Source organism: Trachurus trachurus (assembly GCF_905171665.1).
Source record: "Trachurus trachurus genome assembly, chromosome: 21".
Classification (NCBI taxonomy): domain Eukaryota; kingdom Metazoa; phylum Chordata; class Actinopteri; order Carangiformes; family Carangidae; genus Trachurus; species Trachurus trachurus.
In genome coordinates this window covers 2,391,593-2,410,766 of record NC_139899.1, presented here as the reverse complement: position 1 = coordinate 2,410,766, position 19,174 = coordinate 2,391,593, and the positions used below count along the sequence as shown (strand labels likewise).

The 19,174-nt window shown below is 41.2% G+C and overlaps 1 protein-coding gene across 1 annotated transcript in view; it reads right to left on the bottom strand.

Annotated features, from left to right (window-relative positions):
- Positions 1 to 7,360: 7,360 nt before the first annotated feature.
- Positions 7,361 to 19,174, bottom strand: part of LOC311004740 (collagen alpha-3(VI) chain-like) — a gene marked incomplete at its 5' end in the record, with an annotated part of 30,147 nt that continues 18,333 nt past the window's right edge. Inside the window, 21 exons of the mRNA XM_083996909.1 lie at positions 7,361 to 8,063; positions 8,761 to 8,946; positions 10,389 to 10,472; positions 11,011 to 11,196; positions 12,248 to 12,319; positions 12,674 to 12,934; positions 13,132 to 13,187; positions 13,280 to 13,382; positions 13,470 to 14,171; positions 14,356 to 14,458; positions 14,539 to 15,032; positions 15,139 to 15,150; positions 15,275 to 15,311; positions 15,413 to 15,445; positions 15,708 to 15,770; positions 17,513 to 17,575; positions 17,710 to 17,745; positions 17,958 to 18,008; positions 18,446 to 18,508; positions 18,796 to 18,858; positions 18,954 to 19,016. Of these exons, the coding sequence (XP_083853035.1) occupies positions 8,023 to 8,063; positions 8,761 to 8,946; positions 10,389 to 10,472; positions 11,011 to 11,196; positions 12,248 to 12,319; positions 12,674 to 12,934; positions 13,132 to 13,187; positions 13,280 to 13,382; positions 13,470 to 14,171; positions 14,356 to 14,458; positions 14,539 to 15,032; positions 15,139 to 15,150; positions 15,275 to 15,311; positions 15,413 to 15,445; positions 15,708 to 15,770; positions 17,513 to 17,575; positions 17,710 to 17,745; positions 17,958 to 18,008; positions 18,446 to 18,508; positions 18,796 to 18,858; positions 18,954 to 19,016 (2,772 nt within the window). The 3' untranslated portion in view covers positions 7,361 to 8,022. The remainder of the gene's footprint in view (positions 8,064 to 8,760; positions 8,947 to 10,388; positions 10,473 to 11,010; positions 11,197 to 12,247; positions 12,320 to 12,673; positions 12,935 to 13,131; positions 13,188 to 13,279; positions 13,383 to 13,469; positions 14,172 to 14,355; positions 14,459 to 14,538; positions 15,033 to 15,138; positions 15,151 to 15,274; positions 15,312 to 15,412; positions 15,446 to 15,707; positions 15,771 to 17,512; positions 17,576 to 17,709; positions 17,746 to 17,957; positions 18,009 to 18,445; positions 18,509 to 18,795; positions 18,859 to 18,953; positions 19,017 to 19,174) is intronic.

Sequence of the window (19,174 nt, the reverse complement as noted above, 5' to 3'; positions counted from 1 at the left end):
TCCTTGACCATGGAATTGTACTCGGTTAGGAGGTTTTTAAGGTAGAGACGGTGTACCTGGAGCTGCGTGGACTTCCACAGGCGTTCCACCCTGCGACATTTACGTCTGAAACAGCGGATAGATTCATTTATCCAGGGGGAGGAGTTAGCTGCAGGGACAGAGCGGGTTTTCAAAGGAGCTATCTCATCTAAAATGGTGGAACAATGTGCGTTGAACAAGTTCACTAAACAGTCGATGTCATCATGAACTGGGAGGGGTAGTCTACTGCTAAATACGGCAGAGAATCTGTGGGCAGAGAGGTGGTTAATTACACGAGAGCATTTTTGGCGCCTGTCAGGAAGGCAGTCAGGTTTAGGAGGTAGATTAAAAAGAACACAAACGTGGTCAGTCACACATAGCTTGTCCAGTTGCAGGTTATCAATATTTAAGCCATGGGTAAAGATGAGGTCAAGGGTGTTGCCACTGGTGTGGGTTGGGCCTGAGACATGTTGGGAGAAATTGAATGATTTAGTGATATTTAAAAAATTTGTTGCAAAATTATCTGAAGGAACGTTTACATGGATATTGAAATCACCTGCCAGAAGAACTTTATCAAATGTAATAATAGATGAAAGAAACTCACTAAACTCAGTTAAAAATGTGTTGTTTGTGCCAGGTGGACGATAAACCAAAATACAATAGAAAGGGTCTAAATGCCCAATTTTTGCCACTAGCAGTTCAAAAGTAGAGTACATACAAGAATTTACCCTCCAGGTTTTAAAACATTTTTTGTGTACAATAGCGAGGCCTCCTCCTCTACCAGTGGGCCTAGGCGCACAGATAAAAGAGCAGTCAGTGGGGCACAATTCATTTAAAGACACAAAATCATTGATGTTCTGCCAGGTCTCTGTCAGAAGAAAGAAATCCAGGTCTCTGGAAGTAAAAAGGTCATGTAGGATGAAGGATTTATTATTAATGGATCGGGCATTCAGCAGTGCTATCTTGAGATGGGGACTGAATTTAGTATTATTGTTATTATTGTTGTATTTCCCATCAGCAGGGATCGAGCGTAAGTAGCGGGAGATAGATCGTTTATGCATCGCTCGTTTTCGCTGGAATCGGCCGATGATAGAGGGGATAGGTTTACCCAGTAGTGAAGTTAGTGCAGGGGAGTGACAGTAGGGGGAGCTGTAGATAGTAGCCTGAGCCAGAGAGATGGGTGATGGCTGGTGCCGCAAGGGGGCGGTACTGAGCGTTTGAGAGGTAGGAGAGACTAACTGGGTGACAGAGGAAGAGAATGCTGTGTGAGATGTAAACAAACGTCAGTCCTGGATGGCAGTCTGGACAGCGTAATGGATGTTGGCTGACAGCACTGAGTTGCCCAGTTTGGTTGGATGAATTCCGTCTCTTCCATAAAATGAGGGACGGTTCCAAAAAAGGTTAAAATTGTCAATGAAGCTGATGTGAAAAGCCCTGCAGGAAGCCTGGAGCCAGGTGTTAAGGCTGCGGAGCCGGCTGAAACGTTCAGCACCTCGCGACAGTGAGATAGATAGATAGATAGATAGATAGATAGATAGATAGATAGATAGATAGATAGATAGATAGATAGATAGATAGATAGATAGATAGATAGATAGATAGATAGATAGATAGATAGATAGATAGATAGATAGATAGATAGATAGATAGATAGATAGATAGATAGATGCAGATTAGATTATGATTGTTTGGGTTAGGGCGAGTGGTTTGGTGGTCAAAGGTTAAAGGTCAGGGTCACCTCACAAAATTTTGTTTTGTCTATAACACTCAAATTCATGTTCAAATTCACAACTCCATTGTCTACAAGGCAAAATGAAGTGATCATGTTTTATATCCCAACGGTCAACTTTACTATGACATCATAACGTTCTGCAAATATGCCTCTGATTGTTTTTCATTGCTTGGAGATTGTGACTATATCCTGCAGCTTGGCTGGTTGTTGAAAGCAAACAATCACCAGGCAGTAATTCTACTATTTCCTTTGATAAAAAACTGAAGCAGGAAAGTAGCTGAAAGACTTTCTGTCATGTTAAGCACTAACATGGGGCAGTGAAGACAGCAACAGTTGGTGAGTCACTTTATCAGCTTTCACATTCTTAATCAATTTGTGCAGCACAGATTGCCATCACAGCTCACAGTAAACACAGGAAGGGCTGTGCTGTGACGGATGCACAGATAGAAATGGCTAATGTGAAAAGGCATATTACTGGACAGATACTGCACAGTGCATCATGTAGGTGTATAGTCACTCCATGAAATGAGGTATGCATGTGTGCATATATGAAAGTACACTTTTACAGTCATTTCCAAGCTAGATACAGATGTGTGAAGCTTGTAGACATCTGTTTGAAAGTAGAGATTCACGCCCACAGAAAGCAGAAATTATCAATGGCGTAATTAGAGCCCTAAGTCTCATCACTAATTGTTAGCAATTGTTTTCAGTTAGGATTTGGATTTGAATAATTGTTCTCCAGGGTTAAGTTATAATCGGCTCATAGGATGTAACAGGATTTGATGTGGACCATTAAAACACAAAGTCCCATACTGACTATAGGCAAAACAGCAAAGTGTATAAAACCATTATAAACAAATCAGAAAGTCATGTTTTTCACTAATGATACATACAGACCCCGGCTGCAGAAACAAATTAAAGGGGGGCATTACATTTTTTCAGGGGGGCGCACTTTTTCAAACTATTTACTGTCTTATATAGTTTAGTTTATTATTATGAATCCCCATTAATATAGATTTCACTCACTCACTCACTCACTCACTCACTCACTCACTCACTCACTCACTCACTCACTCACTCACTCACTCACTCACTCACTCACTCACTCACTCACTCACACTCACACACACACACACACACACACACACACACACACACACACACACACACACACACACACACACACACACACACACACACACACACACACACACACACACACACACACACACACACACCATACTCGCAAACTAAACCACTGTAGGGGTGGGGGGATTTTTTTTTAACACATTTAAGGCGTTCTGGTGTACTCTGAGGAGAAATAGAGGGAAAAGACAACATTGTTTCAGATTTTCAGACGAGCACTGCGGTCACCGTCGCTTATCGAGATAGGATTGATAGAGAGTTGGCCACTTCAAGGTAAAAAACAAAACCCAAATAAATAAACAGCTTCCAGTCCAGGGCGGGCACGGCTAACTCTGTGGGCGGGCACGGCCTGCCAATGCCCGCCCATGCCACCAGGACTGGATACATAACACATGGTAGTCAGAAGTATGTGGACATATAGATATTCCACCGATATGTGATAGTTGAACATCTCAATCCCAACCTGTAAGTATTAATAAAAAATAGCCTTGACTTCTTTTTTCCACCAGATGTTGGAGAAATGTGTTCCCATTCAGCCACAGGGGCATTACTGAGGCCCAACACTGATGCTGGGTGAAACAGCATGGCTTACCATTCATCCATGTCCCTACTCAAGACAATCCTTACACACTGAAATGGGAACTAATTTCCTGTGGGCCTGACTTTGTGCACGGAGGGCCTTGACATGTTAAAACAGGAAACAGCCAAACACATACACTTGCCATTATTGTTTCATAGACATTTGCATGTCGTAAGTTTGAGATTCCCCTTATTGGAACTATGACTCGCACCATCATCTCATCACAGACAGTATTTGTACACTTTTGCGCATTATGTAACATTTGTTAACAGAAACCTCACAGCGACAGAAAGACAAAATTGGCCTATGTAACAACTTATGAGTCATTGTTTTCATTATAATGACTGGTGTTTAACATTCAAACATGTTGAATGCTGGGGGAAAAAATTGGTGGACCATAGTGTGAGATGAAGCAGTGATGAAACAGTGAAGTGAAGTGGAGAGTGTGTGACGAAATCAAGGGAGTTTATAAAAAACAATGAATTCTGTCAAACAGCCCAAGGAAACCTAACATCTGGAAGTTTTGCCTGGGTTAAGGACAGAAAGCATCAGCAAGCCTTCATCATTTACTGACCAAATATTTAATCTTTGCCTCCATCAAAAGACAGCAAGGCCTGCACTTTGGTGTCTTTGTCTCTTTGTCTGCTGAAAAGTGTTTAAGGTCTGATCTCTTAGAGGGTATCTGAAGCTGTCAAACACTTTAAATTCTGAGGTAAACTGTATAATATGGCCATTTTTGTGGTGCACAAATAAAATGTTTTGTTTTCAGACTGGAAAACGGCCTAGAGAAAGAAGTAACAATGGGCTATAACCACTGCACACACAAAGTCACAAAGTCACACAAGTATCACAAGTATATATAGTACCTGAGGCAGTCAGATGTTTATAAAATGTGGTTAGAGACTGTGGCTCCAAAGCTACAAAATATAAAGACACTTTGTCCTTTATGAAAGCAAAATGACATAATAGTATTATGGTGATACCTGTATGGTAAACACGAGTATGTGGACACACCTGTGCCGAGTAGCTCCAATTAGGGACGATTAATGGAAGCAATTTGTCTCATAAAGTGCAACAATCTTCTCATTCAAATCCAAACCAGTAACATCAGTCATTGTTGCATACATGACTAAACTATACTGGATGTTGCCCCACTTACAGAAGAATCACCCTTTTTTCCATGTGAATGCGTGATGGTGGTTGCTGAAGCTTCTGCTGCTGGGAATGGCTTTGGTGACCACATGGGTACATCATGCATATGGGTACATCATGCATGCTCTGCAGTTACTTAGATGTCCTCATAAGTTGTCAACACTCTTTATAGGATCTTTAAGAATGATTTTAGCTGTACAGTCCTGTAATGCAAACACAGGTGTACCTTATACTGTACTCTTTGCCTGCCGTTTGACATCAACTTTGCTGATAATAAATTGAGAGATGTTTGGCTGTGTCAGATGTTTGTGAGATAAATATTACCCAAACACAACATCAGTTTAAGTTCCCTTGAGATTCTGTGAAGCACCCAAACTGGTGGGCTACATATCTCAGAGGATCCAGCTCCTGGAGGAAGTGAACAAATCACCAATGGCCATAGTAATTATCTGAGCACATTCACTTGGAAAAACACTTTATGTCTAATAGCCTCCAGCTGCAGCACTATTTGTATTTTTTAAAGGAAAATATATTATAATTGTTACTGTTCTTTCCTGAAAATGTTAATTAAAAAAAACAATTTGTACTAGGTCTCAGGTTTCAGATTCACGGATGGTTACATTGTAACCTAGGTTCTGAGTCCAACCATCCTATTTCATAGGTATGACCCCACAAGGGCAGCTCTTACTCTTAGAGGCACATCAGTCTATCAGTATCTGATGACACCACCTGGTCCCAGTGTATTCCCACGTACCAAGTTGGTTGGCTGATGTCACGGCCAAAGGGGCGGGACTTTCAAGCTGTGCTGCATATGCGTCTATTTAGGCTCAATTTCTCCCGCTGTGAGAATCCTGGTCTGCAATTGGCTGCTGCTTTGGCAGAGATGCTGCTCATTTGCATCCTCCCATCTTTCTTGGGAATGAGGAAGAAATGTGAATAAAACCCAGTCTGACAATTGTCCTGCATCACCTCCCTGATAGCTCCTAAGATAGTGTAGGTCTCTGCTGCCAGAACCTCCCAGTGCTGAGGATCTGCCACCAGCGTGAAGGGGGGGTATTGAAATTTGGATTGTGAACCATAGAGGATACTATTGCAGTAATCTGGATGTGATAAATGCATGGATGGATGCCCAAGATGTCAACGTCCCCTTCATCAGATGCATCTGACATAGAGAATACCAAATGCCGCTCCTCCAGCCGGCAGTGTGCTGGATAGTAGGCGGGGCTGCAATCATAGGGGTATCACCACCCTGACAGTCACTCCTGAGAGATAAGATGATTATGTGGGTCATTCAAAACCACCACTCTTGGCCATTTGGATTTGGGCAGCCACTCAGTGAGAGTGGCCAGACGTTTGATTAAAAAAAGCCCTAGCCTCCGTTACTCCAACTGGCAGTATGAAACAGTTCATGCAGAAGGCTGGATTCTCTCAAACAATGTTCACTCTGGTTCAGCCCCCCTAAAATAGGCCTAATGTGATGCCACTGGTTGTGTTCATAGGCATCTTTATGCCACAGCCCAAACAGATACGCCCTGCTGGACCATTTGCCTCCTCTCGATACAAGACTCACTGAAAATATGGCACGCACTAATCACTCTACATACAATCACACACTAACTTGCAGAAGCAAAGTATACCACCACATAGATGCGTGTTTGTTGTGCTTTTGTACAGATTCCAGTAGCAATTACCAGCGGCCAATTCACCCTCCAACTATCGGATTTTACTAGGAGCTTTTATGGGCTTGTGTGTCAGACAGAGTCGCTGCTGCACGCAAGGCACTCTTCAACTGGGAGGCACGCCCCCACATTACCTCTGACGAGCCACCACAGGTGATATGTCTTAAAGAGTAATCCACAACAGCTGCCCCAGCGGGGTCAGTCCCCATGTAATGAATGTAATGAATAAAAAACGACTGCATTAAATCACAATAAAAAATACGTATATAACACAAGGTAGTTGATGATTCATGTAATTTGGGATTATTTCTTTCAACTAAACAGGATGCTGACCTCAACCCTAAACATGATATTAAGAGTATTGTGATCACCTCCCAGGCTCTGCATTTAACTCCATATTTTGAAACGGTTCACAGTAGAGATGATTTTATAACTTTGTTAAGTACATACAGTATTTGTTGCTGGCTTCAGTTGTGTAAAGGTGAGTGGGAATATAATCTGCTGCATATTAGGAAATGATTGGAAATTTACCATACAAAGGTAAGATTGATAACATGGGTCCAACTATAACACCTGAGAACCTCTGAATACCAAAATATCAAAAATAAGCATCTAAAGAAAACACACTATATTCACTGAGACTTTATCCAAAAGTAACTCGAGCAAAATTTGAAGTCTTGCCTTCCCACTTTAATGAACCAAATTTGTATATAAATAAAAACACATGAGAGATGACATGGAACATCAATAGCATTAGTTTAAAACAATCTTTAAGCTTTATCTTTGAGAGTATGTCAAACATACTACTCTGCGACTCTTGGTAACTGTTTCTTGTCTATAAAACTTGATTCAAAAAACGAGAAAGAAAAGAATGAGTTACTCAAGGTTAATAGAAAGTTTGATTCATTTTTATTTCCCCTATACCCAGATGAAACACAAATTTCAGTAAAACCAGATAAAACAAAAATAAAATAAAAAAACAGCTTGACAAGTACATTCCATTTCTCAACAACTGGAACTTGTGTCTTTAAGGCAGTGGCTCCAGAAGTGCACTTTGTGTTACATTAATGTTTTTTTTTTCTTTTTTTCTTTTTTTTTTTGCCTCCAAGCAGTTGGTCACTGTCTTTTCAAATTCACACGCCGCCATATAAGACCTGTGTAAACACTGCTGTGGATCTTGTGACTGTAAAAATAGTGAAGGAATGATTAAGGATTCAACAGGAATCAAGTGAGCTTGAAAACAACTTACATCAATATGTGAATGTGGAATGTAAAAATAAAAAACCCAAAACAAAACAAAATAAAACAAAAAACGAAATGACATAAGATTACTGCATAATGCGATTCCTGCATGTATTGATTTATTGCTAATCTCTGCTCCAAGATATTCATATAAGGTTCTTGATTCATTATAAAACTGCACTTTAAAAAATATGAAAACTCATATGATGCTCCAGAAAACTTGACTTACAAGACTGAATGCATTTATCAAACTCCATCTGTAAAACAAACATACTATGTAGCACCAGTAGGTTAAAACAAATCATGCAGCAAATTGTGTTGCTTTCCTTCTTGCTGTGAAAAAGACTACTTCAAGAATTTGGGTATTAAGTCCATTTTTGTGGATCCAGTGCAGCCACCATTGCTTTGGTATTGCATCTTTGTAGCACGGCCATTGAACAGAGGTAAAAATGGCCATGTTTGCCTCTTCTGTCCTATGTTGTTATTTTAGCAATGACTCCTTGGTTGACAGGTGCTGTGAAAGAATGGAAAAGAAAAATGGCGGTTAAGTATGTGCATATATTAGGAGAGTATGTTGCCGATTTAGTGTTACACTCTTACAACACTGCCAGATTCATGAGGGAGAAATTTAGGGAATTATTTTTTATTATTCATTGACATCATGTTGTATCTCAAAGATAATGAGATAGGGATCTGGTTATTGCACAGTTGGGTGCCTGTCTAATCAGTTTAGCTACAGACACAGATGTGCATGGTTGTTGGGAAAATCAAAAAGAGGTCAGCAATGAGATTTAGCCAAATGCAATGAGCTATGTTTCTGCACTAAATATAATCAACATGCAGTGCGAACACTGGTGTGTTTCATGGGGTGTGATATTAAAATACCCTGTATATTAGGTTACTACTTTTTTTTCAAACTGTGAAATGGTCAATCGTACATCACAGTTCCTAGCTTCTGAGTTGTGAACAAGTATATTAAAAGGTGCTCATTGGGTAACTAGTCCACCATCACAACCTTTCAGCATTACATAGCATTATACAGAATCATAAGCACATGTAGGGTTTTGGGATTGATAATGTAGAATCAAAGATATATTCTTGAAACTTGATGACATGTAGCCTACACTGTTGTGTCTCCTCATTGCAAGTAAGTGTGTATTGCAGAGCGATCACTGATACTTGGAGTTTCAGATTAGAAATACCAAACATACCTGGTTTTCCACAGGCCTTCACACACATCTCATGTGTGTCGAAGCGATTCTTGTTTCCGCCACAGCCTCCGTACCAGAAACGTGTACAGGCCTTGCTGTGGGCGTCGTAGTGCCACTTGAGGACGAACTTAGCACAAGTACCTTCCTCTTTGGGAAGCTGGCAAATGTCCACAGCTGTTAAGGCCACTGGGAGGGGAGTGACAAAGAGTAACGATCAGTCGGAGTGTGAAAACCCATGCTACTCTTCTCATCCGCCATCAACATCATCAACAACTCACTATGAAATCTTTTTTTGATGTCCTCTATTTGTATTATGTGTGCTGTACTGTACTTGTTTTATGTTAAAGCAGATATCAGTGGAATGTTTTTGTTAATATAAGTCCTAAATAGTCCTATTTTCCGTCAGCAATCACTTACATGAAGTATTTCAGCCTAAACACGAGTCTCTCCGTCACTCTGCTCTGCTGTAACCCGAGGAGAAAATTTTCCTTGTGGGATACAAGTGTTATCCAATGAGGAGAGAGAACGGCATGAAGGGCTGTGTGTGCAGCCAAGGGATGCGCGTGAATGTGGTGACGTAGCACGAGGACCAATTGATGCCTGACAAGGGCGGGGGCTGCTAACTCATGGTGCGTTCAAAGAAACTCGTACTTTGTGTTTTTCCTTCCTGTGAAGTCATACCAGTTCGATCTGGTACGAGTTCACGGGTCGGAAGTTACGAGTGGCCGTTATAGGGAACTTTCACAGACAACAGGATGGTAAAAACACGAGCTACGGGTTACCTGGAACGCTACCAAGTCGTAGTTGTGACTTGAAGCTGTAACTTACGGTTTCAAAAGCCTGCCTTGAACGCAGCATTAGCCGAAACGGCCGTGAAGCTGATATCTGCTTTAAACTGTGTTTTTAACTTGTGTCTTCATGTCAAAGAAGAATTTCCACTGCTTTTTTGCAGGGGACAATAAAAGTTTTCTGATTCTGGTTCTGATTCTACAAGAAGTCAGATTTTTATTCCACCATAATCATAACGTATGAGCATTTCGGTGTAGAGCAGACTTTCTATTACTGTAAGTGTCTTGAGCCAATTTACTCCACTGCTGACAAGGTGCTGGCAAACTGAATGGACTCTGTATGAGCTCAACTGCCAAAGAAACAATGAACCAGTGAATAAGGCCTTCATTCATTGTATCCGTGGTTATGACTTGGCTCGCTCCTGTGACAAAGGCATAACCTTCTCTTTTTTCCAAACTTGGCTTTTTACTTGTTCCATCAGTCATGTAGATGATCTGAAGGGCAGCAGAGGAGGAGGCGGGGTGGGTTTGTAGTTGAATACAAAGGACTTGTTGTTCTGCTAAATGAGTTCATTTTGCAGCTATTTTATTATGCAACACATATAACATGGTAACACTTGAAGTCCAGATATACAGTATACCCAAAATTATGGGTGGTCTAAAAACATCTTGAGGATGTGGATTTGAAGAAGGAAGTGTGTTTTGTTTTTTTTAATAAACACTGGCCAGCACGTGAACCACATCAAAGTCAGCTATGTTGTCAAAAAGGAAGCAGGAAAGAAGAAACTATTCATGTTATTGAAGGCCTATCAATCTCACTGAGTGTGCATTGGATCTCACCAGGAACTGGAAGCATCGCCACCTGTTCACCCTGCTGGACCTGCTGCTGGACCTGGTGCTGGACCTGCTGCTGAGGTTCTGGTTCTGTGGAAAATTTTAAATGTACATTTTAAACAGCATACTTTACAAGAGAAAGGGCTTTTAAGGAAGCACTGCTGACTTTGGCAAACATAACAACAAAATGAAACTGGAGCTACAAAAAATGCAGGACAGAGCCATTGATTTAAGATTATAAACTTACAGTTGGCGCCCATGTATATTTTAAAGTGACGTCTACTCCATGTATAAAATTAATAATAGTAAGAATTATAATGAGAATGACATGCCCCTTGCCCCTGGTCACACATGGTACTACTGCTGTAGCAAGGCATATTGAATTTTGAAGCACATTTGTTCTTTTTCTTTTGATTTTGGAGAGTGATTTTTGGCATGTGGAGAACTCAAGCTTGGGAAGGCTGCCACACCTGGCTACAGCTGGTACACTATGGTTGAACTTCCACTATCCTGTGGTGTGGGATTTAGCAAAAGGCCAATTGTAGGTTTTGTGTCTGCTGCATTAGATTATTGTCACTCCAGGCAGCAGCACGCTCGCTCAGAGAGCCTGGCAGCAGCGGCCACTTACCTGACCTCATGCAGCGTTTCAAGCAGAGGGTCTCAGTGTCGAACCTATTGTCATTGCCTCCACAACCTCCGTACCAGAACTGTGTACAGATCCCGTTCTTTCTGTCAAAGAACCACTTAGCCTCATAGTCTTTGCACGGCATTCCAGCGTCATAGTCATGTGAGCATGGGTCTGCAAACTCATTAACTAGAACATGCAAAAAAAACAGTGTTGATGAAGGACAGACAGAGAGAGAGAGAGGTTATATGTAACTACACAAGGCATACAGTTTAAGTGTGCTGTTAAAAAGTTGCTAATAACAGATTAATCCATATTAGAAGATTATGGGTGGTCTAATGGGGTCAAATGAGTCTTAATTAATTGATTAATTATTAGAGAGGGTTTACATTTGGAAATTAAAAGCTGTCAGTAGAGTGAAAGATGATTAAGTGCAAGTTCAAGTTGTTAGTTCTAACTCCAGCCACTGTTAAGTGTTAGTTTATTTTAGTCACCTTCATGGCCAGAAATTACTTCTTCACAGCTTCACTGCATTCTGCAGATTCCTCTCTGAGAAAACATTCTGTAAACTGCAGCATGCTACTGCTCATGCTGGGGTGTTGAAGCACTGCACTCGCTGACTGTTCTTAATGAAGCCAGCATTGCTTTTCCTATACCTACAACTGACTGATAACAGGGCAGGTTAAGCTTGACCCTCTCACAGTCAGTGAAGACGTTGTCCCGTCTCAGTTAGGTCTTAAGTCCATGTCTTCCAAATGAAGCAGCAGCTGTGAGCACTTATTCCTAAAACAAATCTGCACATGTGTTTCTATTTTCAGAGTAAACAGAGCGACACAGATATTGCAACCTCAACTGTTAAGTTTGTCAAAACATATTATACAAAAGATTTAACCTACAAACCAAAACTCTGTGCCTGAGCAGTAGATTTTTTTTTTCCTAAATTACCTTCAGTGTGTTTTGACATGCACCACTGAGCTGATTAACAACACATTTGTCCAATAGTTTACTTGACATATTATTGCATTACAGCATGGGACATGATGTTCTGTAAATTGAACCATCAGGTTTTACTTATGTGACTTCCATACTTCATACATAGGAAACCCAGCTAAACACAACTCTGAAGAGACCCTTAACACAGGGCAGGAGCAGACAAAACACTGAGTATGGTCTGAAAGGTTAAAACTGAATGAAATAAAAGTTAAAAACAGAAAATGCACACACATGCACTGTCACTTACCAGTTTCTGGTTTGTCCAGTGGTGTGGTTACAGTACTGATGCCTTGGTTGACTCGTTTATGCTCTGCTGCTTCTGCAAGACAAGTGCCTTTGGTTTATTCACTAGTTTATTTACAAATAACAAAATTAACAATCAATCTGTAATGTATAAATGATTGTGACAATCATCCAAAAACTTCCACAATCAAAGATAAATCTATGATTGAATCTCAATGTCACAGCCACCACCATTCACAGTTTTGTCTACAATGGCAGAGCTTCAAAGTTCCAAAGCCAAAAAACCATATTGTCTGCATACCTATGTTGTTGACATCTTATGAGTGATATTGCTTTGTTTTGTTTTGTTTTGTTTTTTTAAAAACACTCCATCTTATGTGGTAAAAAGGAAGCTTACAGTATATTTGAGAAGGTGAGTTTATGGACTTACTAGTAGTGACGATGCCTTTACGGGTGGAGACAGTTTGACCCTCTGAGGTGTGGGCAGAGACCACAACGTGATATGTCTGAGCACTCTCTAAGTTGTCCACAGCGAGCTCGGTGCTGGAGACGTTGGTCTTCAGTACCAGGGTGTGGTCCACCAACCGTGTCACTGTGACCTCAAAGTAGACGAAGAGTTTTGGGTCTGGGCTGCTCCAACGCAGTTTCAAGCCACTGGAGGTGATGTTGAAGACGTGCAGCTCATCTGCATCTGATGTAGTAGAAGGCAAGGGTGTCAAGGCTGGACAGTAGCAGCATAAAATCACAGGTTCATGGGAATTTAAAAAATGGTGCTGATTTCTGACTTATGGACAGTCAGAGGGAAAGAAAGTTCAAATCAACCATTGGTTGCACTGAAATTACCTGGAGAAGTATTTCCAGATAATTTTAACACATCTAAAATCTCACCTTTCTGCTTTCTTTGATGAACTGCTTGGTGATTTTCATGATGCTTCTGATGTTTCCTATAAATGTACCAACAAATAGTGGATTAAAATCAATGCACACTGATCAATGCTATGGTGTAAAACATGTCCATCTATATCATAAAACATACTCCTCTTGCTGTGATGAACTGAAGGGGTTTTTCAGTGGCTGGTCACTCTGGAACCACTTGCAGTTTTTGGAGACTTCAGGTGACATGTAGAAAGCGTTTTCAACTTTGAAGACAAACACAGAGTTTCACTCACAGGATTTGGCACAGAAAAATAAATAGATTGAAGTGCTGGTGTCTGTCTTGAACTTACTGCTGATATACTTTGGCAACAGCTGGCTAAAGGTCTGGAGGTGCTTGTCGTAGAACTGTGAGAGGCTGTCCAGCCTTTTGAAGAAGACATCTGATGGCTCACTGGCCATGCGTGACAAGACGCGGCTATCTCCGGCAGTCAGCCTGTTCCCCACGCCCATGATGACCAGGAAGTAGCCTCTACACTTGACCTCGGTGGCAATACGCACCAGCTGCTCCCCCTCTTCTTCCACACCTCCCGTCACAAAGAGAATCAGTACCTTCCTGTCTCGTGGGAGTGGTGCCTGCTCGAATACCAGCTCCACTGTTGATTCGATTGCCGCTGCCAGCGCTCGGCCACCCTCCAGCTGTGGTGTTTTGTCCAGCAGGAATCGGACGATGTCCTGAGCCGAGTGGTGCTCAGTCAAGCCAATATCAACGTGGATGGGAGAGCCGGTCTGATTGTGGAGGTACTCATAAGGTGCTTGCTGGATCACAGAAACTCTGGCATGGTGATGAGACGATGTGGGATTTGAAGACACATGTAGGTGTTCCACTATCTGAGCTATGTAGCGTTTGATCTCAGTAAAAACGGTTGGGTAGGTGGACTCAGAGCTGTCCACGACAAAGGCCATGTCGATGTCCACATCTGTGGTGAAAGACCTTCTGTCTCGGGTGGACAGTGGAGGCACATAGTCACACATTTGGTCTGGAGAGCAGAAATCTAAAAAAGAAAAAGAAAAAAAGAAACATGTAATCTATTGTGATATCACAAAAGGTTAGGATCAGAGTTATTTAGCTTATTTATCCAAAACAAAACAAAAAGTTCAGTTTTTATTTTTAAAGGTCCCGTATAAAGTATTGATCTGAATCATGGTCTACACATGGTCTACACACAGAGCTCTTACCGAAGCAGATGTGGCAGTTCATAACCTTTTGGATGACTGAATTATACTGTGCACTTCCTGGGCTAGGAAGGACAATAACCTGGGCCATGGCCGTGTTGTTGATCTGGTGGACAAAAAGTAGCAGTAAATATGCTGTACTGTAATGTTGCCCTTTGAGATATCTGCTTTGTTTGTTTGTCGTACCTGCAGGGCTCTGGTCAGAGCTCTTTCCTCACGGCTGACCAAGAACAGAGTGGCAATTCCAGCATCATGGAGGCGAAGAGCTGCATTAGTAACTGCTTGTACCTGTCCAAGTTGCTCACCAACAAAGAAGATGGCCACTTTCCTCACTAGGAAGCCACTGCGTACCCTCTTGAAGGTGTTCTGGGCCAAAAAGCTCATGGCTGTTTCCAGATTGCGTGACTTATTTGTTGACAGAGTCTGCAGACCCTCAAGGCGCTGCACCAGAGCGCGTTTCCTCAATGCATCAGCAAACCGGACCTCAGTGACAACTTCACTGTTGTACAGAGTCAAAGCAACACGAGCTCCTCTTGGGCAGTTACTCTCAGCGATGGTGATGTCTTTGACCAGACGCAGGGCTGTCTCACGCATTCTGCTGAAGGCTTGACGGTTAACCTGCTTAGAGGCATCCAGGGCAATGGCCAGCTCAGTGGGGTAGAGCGGGCATTCCAGCTTACCTAATAATGCACACATAGAAGATTTCATTATCTGCATAGTAGTGTATGCAGTCCATACACAGCAATCAAAGCAGTTATTACAATGAAAACTTTTTTTTTTACTCACCATAACAGCAAGCTGGTAGAGAAGAGGAAATAAAACATGGAAAGACATTGTTTTAGCATACAACACAATGACATTATTACATTTCAATATGATTTCAATACATGGAGGGCTTTTTTTTCAATTAAATTATACTCACGGCAGTTGTCTCTAATCTTCTTGACCAAATCACATTGCTAAAGGGACAAAAGAAATATGTTGAAAGATATTGCCAGCAGAAATTAATTTTGCTCTCTTCATTAAATAATATGTCTAATGGAGATAAAGGAGCACTGACCACAACACCTGGTCCTCTCGGCCCTTTGTCACCCTGTGGGGGAAAAAAAAACTGTTGTGTTAACAGCTGGACATGGGATGGACTAACACCCAACAATTATAAATCGCTCTATTTATTATCTTTTTTTTAAGATTACTTATTTAACCTAACTATTTCAAATCATCTTAAGAACTTATCAATATAACATGGTGCAGCAGGTCATACATTTTCAAATAAAAAGAGATGAGACAAAAGATACTGTAAATCATAAATATCCAATTTTATATGAATTTAATGTAGAACTGAAGTTGCTTACATATGGTCCAGCATATCCAACCTCTCCTTTCTGTCCAGGTGTACCTATATTCCCAGAGACACCCTGGAAAGAATTGACAGAATTGATTTTGAGGTTATTCATTTGTTGATCATGCAAAAAGAACTTGACTTTAAGGGGCTTTTCAAGTTATCACTACTGCCAACTGTGGTTTCTTGCTGGTGGCAGGTGGTGGTAGTGAGTGTTGCTTGACAAGAGTTTGGGCAATTTATAGTACATAGTATAATATCCTCTTACCACTCCTATAAATTCTGTAATATTCGCCTATCCAAGGCGTACCCAAAGTAAATTGAATGCTGTTCTTGAACTGTTTGGAGAATATGGATGGGCTTGGTCTCTTTTGAAAGGTATCACTCTGAAGTTTTTCCCCAAACTGAAATAATCACTATAAGTGCTACTATCATTGAGTAATCTAAGTGGGAGCACACTGAATTAGAATGTTTTTATTCTCGCCTGAATTTTTTTGTTGCAATCAGATGCCTGAAGATGAGTGTAGCTGAGAATTTTAGCTGGAAAACACAATGGGACTACAGCATGAAGCCTTACCTGGCCCCAGTTCAAATTTGATAACAATCCTGCTAAAAATGAGTATTTTACACATGTTTTTCTAAGTGTATATCTAGGCGTTTTCCTAAAGTTGCCATTGAGAAACAATACATGCGCCAAAGTGCAGCTTTTGCAAAGTTACGCATGAAGATGGCAGTGCTGCCTTTTCCCAGGGACAGTGAATGCAGCACATCGTTCGTTTCGTAATCTCATTGGCTATTCAATGCATCAGTTGCCATCGGGATCGGTTCCTAGTGGCTGAAGCCATTCAGAGCTGTCGGAGGGGATGTTCCTCATGAGACACAGCCACTCATTCGCTATTGCAGGCGGCAGCCGGGGACAGGGAGCTTGTGATTGGTCGAGTGAGCTGTCAATCGAAAGGTCAGAGGGCAGCGCCATTTTGTAAAGTGAAATAAACATTGTTTTCATGTAAACGCCGGACTTATGAGGAGAAATAAACGGATTTACTGGATATACAATGCGTAATTTCATAAGATGCAGCAGCGGGATGAGGTTATCTACCGGTACAACCGTGTGTTTTGGACTAAATACTTTACTGGATTGGATTTACTGGACTTTTCTGAATGTAACGACACCAAGTTTGTGGGGAAACCCTGTGATCCTGAGCCTGCCCTGACACAAATCGTGAGTTATATCGGCTTTTTACGAACTTTGTTAGCATGTTTATAGTCTGATTCGAGTGTTGCTGTGATGATTATATTTAGGAATGGTCGGCATATCTTTAATCACAAGAGTTTTAGCTTTCCAACGATATGTGGCATGACTATTTCAAGTGACTGGTGACATCCTCTATGACACCTCCCTGATTAAAACCCCCCCGCGGGCCCGCCGGCGGGGCGTCGGAATGGCAAGGGGATAACAAGTCCTCTGAACATAGCTATATCTTTAGAGCAGATTGAAGGCAGACTCACAGTGTTTCTGCTTTATTAGTAAATAAATAGCCGTTAATGCTATTGTTGGATATATCGCAATTGCATTATTCATAAACAGCTCCTTTAAAGCTTCAGTCTCAGTGTGGACTGAATGCCATAAAATTCACTGCAAGGAATGCATCTTATACATTTAACCCCAAACTTCAAAAGCCGTCCTCTAGCGTCGTGCCCAGTGATGCTCTTGAGCAAGGTGTGTGCTGGAGAACTTGCTTAGTGTTATCTCCTGTTATGTTAACAATATGCACTATGCTCACATTAAACAAATCCAACAAGGGTGGAAAAACATACCCTCTGTCCACGATTTCCGCCGGGTCCGGGTCCACCCTGGGTGCCAAGGTCACCAGCTGCACCCTACAGAAATGAAAGTGTCACACATGAAACCAAGTAACCGACACCAAAAGCACGTATACAACACTACACCGTGCAACTTCTAACCTAAACTTCTGTCAAAAAATGTACTTGAAGGAGTGAGTATATTCCATTACCTTTGGTCCTGGGAATCCTGGGAAGCCTTCATCACCCTGTGGAGATAAATCCAGACATACTTTAGAATGTTGCATTGAATTAGAATTTGATTTTGGTACAGATACAGAAGTTTATAATGACTTCTCACTTTGAATAGGCCAGTGATATTGAATTTTTTATTGTTCTATTCAAAATTATGACGTTCTATTACCTGAAATATTTGTGTATTTGAAAAAACATTAATCATATGATCACAACATATACTTGCCTTTCTTCCTTTGGGCCCTACAACACCAAAGCCATCTCTACCATCTTCACCCTATAAGGAAAAATAGCTTCAGCTGTTTTTCTTTGTAGAGAGATTGCACACACTTTTTTGTAGTAGCAGTTAAACAAAACAAACATCTTTGTCCCAGCATTACAGTGCAAGCACTGTTATGTGAGAGCAAATGACATATCCCTCAGCAAAGCAGCTATTCCTCAACGAAAAAAACACACCACATGCATTATCAGATGTACAGTATAAGCCACAGTAGGAAAACTGCTTCTTTAGACTTGTAGCCTGTAGCTGATCTTGAGTTCTCCTCTTGTTGTGGCCATAATTATGATGACAAATGTCTTATAATTAACAGCTGGAATATAAATACATATGGATTAAACCGTGTATGCCTTATATTTTTTGTGAAAAAGTTCTTGTCCATTTCTAAACAGTGTTTAATTATGTTGCATGCAAAGAAGATCCAGTTCCATCCTTACAGGCTCTCCACGGGGGCCGAGAGGTCCAACAACGCCTTTAGGTCCTGGGTCTCCTGGCTCTCCCTAAAAAAGAATGAGGACAGAGAGAATGAGAAAGAAACAGAAACACTAAGAGATTGAAAGACAATGTCAAAGCAAATATTTCTTTACATTGGCAGCAGTTGCTATAGATTTAATTAATCTCATAATTTCATGTGTTTTTTAAGCATGGCCTATATGTTTACTTATAGCACAATCAGTAGACTGCACGGTGTGTACAGTAATGTGAGAGAGCTTGCTTTAGTCCAGTGTGTTTATAAATGAAACAAGCCTGTAATGGAAGTTACACTAAGTTATATTCCACTCAGTACCTTGCGACCAATAGCTCCTCTTCTCCCCTTTTCTCCAATGGGACCTGAGTCACCTCCAGGACCCTAGAAAACAAACATCCAGACAAAAGAGTTAGTTTTACTCTGTTAAAAATACTGTTGACTGTTTTTCATAAAATGGACCAAAGGGGTTCACACACCCTCGGTCCAGGGTTCCCATCTTCTCCTCTGGGTCCTGGGGCACCATTTGGTCCAGTTTGACCCTTAGTAAGGACAAAGCAGATATTGATGAACACCATGAGTAAAGAATGAACACACGTTTCTGCACTGATAAATACTCCAGTCACAGTCCACTTTTCTTGCAGCCAAGAAACAGTAATGATTGCAGTAGTAAAGTAGTGTATACAGAATGAGAAACTTA